At 45.6% G+C, this 5,266-nt stretch overlaps 1 protein-coding gene across 1 annotated transcript in view; it reads right to left on the reverse strand.

Annotated features, from left to right (window-relative positions):
* apmap (adipocyte plasma membrane associated protein) overlaps positions 1-4,057 on the reverse strand; it is a 9,850-nt gene extending 5,793 nt beyond the window's left edge. Inside the window, exons 1-3 of the mRNA XM_063192074.1 lie at positions 3,772-4,057; positions 3,463-3,579; positions 1,383-1,498 (exon numbers count right to left, since the gene is read on the reverse strand). Of these exons, the coding sequence (XP_063048144.1) occupies positions 1,383-1,498; positions 3,463-3,579; positions 3,772-3,860 (322 nt within the window). The 5' untranslated portion in view covers positions 3,861-4,057. The remainder of the gene's footprint in view (positions 1-1,382; positions 1,499-3,462; positions 3,580-3,771) is intronic.
* Between the last annotated feature and the right edge of the window lie 1,209 nt (positions 4,058-5,266).

The following is a 5,266-nucleotide window of genomic DNA, read 5'->3' on the forward strand; positions in this document are numbered from 1 at the left end:
AGACTAACCGGGCAAATACACAGGCCGTGACAAGAGCAAGGTGAGCGACGGAAGTAATTGATTTTGTATTGAGTTGCGCGACAAAAGCGATTCTGGAGACTAGAGGTGATTCGCACGCAGAGAGCGACAGTTTGTAGTTGAACCCCTGGCTATGTTATGCTAATGAGTTATGATGCGGTTCAGCGACAGGCCGCGACAGCCAATGACTGTATAGAGGTCAGTGACCACAGCCAATGGTAATGTTTGTATGCATGCGCTCTGCTTGTTACGGACATACTCTAGTCGCTTCAATCGCTCGTATCGCTTGATGCTGCACAGAAGGGATTCTCTGTCGCTTCAATCGCGTCGCGGAATGTGCATTTGCCCGGTAAGTGGCCACAACCTTGCTCTGGAAAAAGGCAGACGAAGGCAATCATGGATGCCAAGAGAGCAAAGGATATGTGGTTACTGTGTGACAGGTGAGGTTGACAGAAATGCTACTTTGTTCTTTAGTGTGGAAAATACTTAAATAGAAGACAAAAATACAATGAATTTGCCCACGTACTCCCAGAATTCTGGGGTCTTGACCATGACAGCTTAATTTCTGTCCTTCTTAGGTACACCAATCTTGAAATCAGATTTACTACCATTTAATACCTTTTTCACTACCTTTAGATCAGATTTACAACCATCACGGCACTTCATTGCGAGTCTTAAAAAGACATTTTTTTTTGCAAAGATACCCGAAAGGAAGCAGTGCAGCGGGACGGTACCATGATCAGGGTACCTCAGTCATGGAGAACGAGGAAGATCACTGGTTAATTACTCGACCCATCAAACAGGCGGGTCGGGAGTCAAAACCACAACTTTTATGCTAAAAGTCTAACCTAACCCCTTTTTTTGGGGGGCACAGCGCGCTAAACCCCCCACATTTGGGCTTGCATGCCCACCCGGGGTCATTTCCCGATCCTCCCCTGTCTCTCTGCCCCATTCGCTTCCTGTCACCATCTTCAACTGTCCTGTCAAATAAAGGCATAAAAGCCCCTAAAAAATATATTACAAAAAAAAAGTAATAATAATACTTTTTGAGCAAATGTACAACTTTTAAGGCCATTAAATTTTGCCTTTTGAATTTATCAACTTTTAATACTTTTTAAAAACCCGCAGACACCCTGTAGACAGTAAGGGCAGACAGCACCCCTTGCTACGAAGTATGTCAGGGAATGCCATGGGCAAAGGGACATTGGGACACCATGGGCAACAATATACCTATGTACAACTATCAACACCAACTCACATGGACACCACAAATGCACACATACCTTGCCTTTAAATAAGCACACACACAGACAAAGACACACACAGACACAGACACACACAGACACAGACACACACAGACAAACCTCCGATGTTGGTAATGGACTCGGGTCCCAGCAGCTGGTTCTCGTAGAGACGCTGGGCCTCACGCAGCTTCAGGTTGGGCTCATAGCAACCAGTCAGCAGGGGGGGCTCACTCAGACTGGGGAGAAATATGGAGAGAAATATAGGAACAAGTAGAACTATTTAACATGATTCAGTCTTAATATGCGCCTGTAATAATTTGACACTGCACTGGTCATGGAAATTAAAAAAAAAAAAATGAATTGTAGATTCTTTTAATTTGAATTTGAATCTGATGGGGGAGGGCAAAATAGATGGGGTAGAGAGAGAGGGGAAAAGATACGGAGGAGAGATAGAGAGAGGGAAGTTGGATAAATGAGGAGAGAGAAAGAAAGAAAGAAAGAAAGAAAGAAAGTGAAAGGAGAATACAGTACGAGTCCTTATGCGCACGGCATGGCAGAATGCCCGGATCACCAAGCCAGTACAACCAGTCTCCCTGGCATGTGGCACTCTTGGCAGGGCACGGTGACTGCACTGTCGGTCAAGACCTTAGTTACACACAGATTTTACACAAGAGTAGGATTTACAGGCAATCAGTAACACGGGCACTTAAAGGTCAATGCATGCATGCCTATGTGCGGGAATTAAGTTAAGAGAACGAACAAAAAAGAAAGAAAAACAATAATTGTCCACAATTTGCTGTTTCATCAACAACAGGGCACCAGGCAGGCACATATGCATTGGCTATAATAATCCACTGTAGACTCCACAACATTACTACCCTACACAACATGCTTTGGCTGCATGGTTGAAGCAAAAATACTGGATAAGAGAAAGATAACGCAAAACACGCCCACTCAATGCAAAAGCGTGTGCTCAAATTGGGTCTCCTAAGGGGGCGTTGTCCCCTCCTTCTTCTTCTCTTTTTGAGGTGTTTGCTCAAGACGTGCGCTACCGCCATCTACAGCGCTAAGGGGACTTGATTTATTCTCAACCTCGGGACTCCGAAGGTCTCTTAACTGAAGGTCTCCTAAAGGGGCGTTCGCCCGACATAAAGTGGATACCGGAAAAGAAATAAAATGACGCTTCTTGTTAGATCCACCTTCTTTGGTTGAAGTCTGTCCTTTAGGGCAGTGGTTCTTAACCTGGGGTCCGGGTCCCAGAAAATGCAGGGGGTCCACAGAACTGTCTCTAGATTGAGGATCTGACCAAAATTGTGCCTGTAAACATTATAATTACAGCAAATGAAAACCAAATTGACACATATGTTGGTCCCCATGCAAGGTCATGAAGGTATTGTTTTGTGTCTCAAGCAAGAATCATGGTCATTAATAACATCAGTTTGTAGTGCGACACACGTGTAGAAGTTTGGGATGTGGGTGCAGCTTGTCTCAGGCACAGGTAAAAGGGGCTTGAAGGAAAAAAGGTTAAGAACCACTGTTTTAGGGCAGGGAAGGAGTAAGACTCCATGGACCCCTGGCCCAGGGAGCTAAAAGCCCCCCTTCCATTGGGTGTTGCTATTTTCCACAAGGATTCAGGATATTGGAACAAATGTCACTGGGGGAATTTGTAGTGCATGATACGTGCATGCAATATTTAACCCAATATGAGAATGGAATTATAGTCTTGGGCTTTAGGGGCCCATTGGTTCTTGGGCCCCTGGGCCTGGGCCCGATAGGCCCATGCAGCAATCCATTCTTGCATTAGTTAGGGTCCTCAGCAGCTGCTGAGATCCAACTGTACTACAAGATGCATCCTATTCTGTCATTATGAATCATCATTTATCTATTTACAGCATCTGTGCATCCACTGTCTGAATGCACATCTAGGTTGTCAGCTGGGCGTTTTATACACGCTGCACTGAATTTGTGTCATCACTGTTGTGTTTTCTCCACTGGTGACGCAGGTGGTGTGTGAATAAGAGCTTGCCGATTGGGGGTGGGTGGAGGTGTTTGTCTCCATCCCTTACAGGTGTTGACAAAACAGCAAGAGGCAGCTACTAGTCATCAGAGTGAGGGTCAGGGTAGTGTTGGGCGACACACTTGGGACTGACACTCGTCGCCGCATAATAGAACTACAGCGTATAACCTGTCCTCGGCTTACCTGAAGACCTCGGGATGGATCGGAGACTCCAGAATTAGGATGACCACGAGCAGCGGCAGAATCAGGAACCCTCCGATGGATATCAACGTCACACGAAAAACCTTCCCGCTATATGTGCTGCAAATAATAAACCATGTAGCAATGTTGACGTTAATCTGTGACAGGCATCGTTTTCCTGCTGCAGCCAGTAGCACGCACCATTTATGATTGACCTGGTTTAGGCTATGATAACACGACTACTTCAATAGACTTTTTGGCACCCCTGAGTACATAGTGACAGAAACACGCGTTGTCGCTTCTCTGCCCTACCTTGTTCCCTTGTAGCGAGGTTCGTGGGAGTCTGTTATGATCTGAGGACGATTCAGTCGCCTGAACCGCAGCCCCTCTGGTTCGTTCATGTTGAGGCGGCGCGTTCACTTCTCTCGGGGCGAATCTCCGCAGTGGAGCGAGCGGCTCATGAACAAGACTCGTAGTTCTACCCGAATCAGACCGACCTTTGTTTGCACATCATTGCTGGTGTTTAAAATGACCAGCGCTTCTATTCATCAAACATTGACAGGATCATCGCATGAGAAATGACATTCATTGACGTTTGCACCAACTCTTCTTCTTTTTCAACTGTCTGTCAGTGTGTGAATATGTTGTCAGTGTGTGAATAGGTCGTCCACTACACTGCCCTCTGGTGGCAAGGCATTCGAATTGTAGATTATGTTCATGATTATGATTATATTAGCACAGCAATAATAATAAAAAATCCAGACCATGATATGATGGTTTTCCAATTGCTGTGTGCATGCATGAAGTCAGTGCATGGGTCAATGACGTTTCAGCAGGCCACGCAACGGGAGCCAGTGCCACTATTATTTATTTATTTCTTTTTCAGGATTTTCAAATCCTTTCATTTTTGACAGGACTGTGGAGGAGAGACAGGAAACGCATGGGGAGGCCATGCCAGTGCCACTTTTGTATGGATTTTGTTTGTTTGCTTTTAGCATACTATCTAAGAAGGATATCGGGTGAAAGACGTTTTTTGGGGACTCAGACATCATTAGTAGCTCAATTGGTGGTTGGTATGCTACAATATCCTTCTTAGATAGTATGCTAAAAACAAACAAACAAACAAAATCCATACAAAAGTGGCACTGGCATGGCCCTGCCGTGGCCTAGGGCACACACGTGTGTGTGTGTGTGTGTGTGTGTGTGTGTGTGTGTGTGTGTGTGTGTGTGTGTGTGTGTGTGTGTGTGTGTGTGTGTGTGTGTGTGTGTGTGTGTGTGCAGGGTGCGATTTGTAGGGGGGGGGGTGATATCACCACTTTTTACATTTAATTTTATATAACTGAAACATATTCCCCCTTCTGGTTTTCCTGACAAATCGCACCCTGCGTGTGTGTGTGTGTGTGTGTGTGTGTGTGTGTGTGTGTGTGTGTGTGTGTGTGTTTACGACATTAAAGGTCTTGTCTCCGCAACTTTGGTGTGTGTGTGTGTGTGTGTGTGTGTGTGTGTGTGTGTGTGTGTGTGTGTGTGTGTGTGTGTGTGTGTGTGTGTGTTTATGACATTAAAGGTCTTGTCTCCATAACGTTAGTGTGTGTGTGTGTGTGTGTGTGTGTGTGTGTGTGTGTGTGTGTGTGTGTGTGTGTGTGTGTGTGTGTGTGTGTGTGTGTGTGCGTGCGTGTGCGTGTGTGCGTGTGTGTGTGTGTTTATGACATTAAAGGTCTTGTCTCCATAACTTTGGTGTGTGTGTGTGTGTGTGTGTGTGTGTGTGTGTGTGTGTGTGTGTGTGTGTGTGTGTGTGTGTGTGTGTGTG

This window comes from Engraulis encrasicolus, chromosome 24 (assembly GCF_034702125.1).
Source record: "Engraulis encrasicolus isolate BLACKSEA-1 chromosome 24, IST_EnEncr_1.0, whole genome shotgun sequence".
In the NCBI taxonomy this organism is placed as follows: Eukaryota; Metazoa; Chordata; class Actinopteri; order Clupeiformes; family Engraulidae; genus Engraulis; species Engraulis encrasicolus.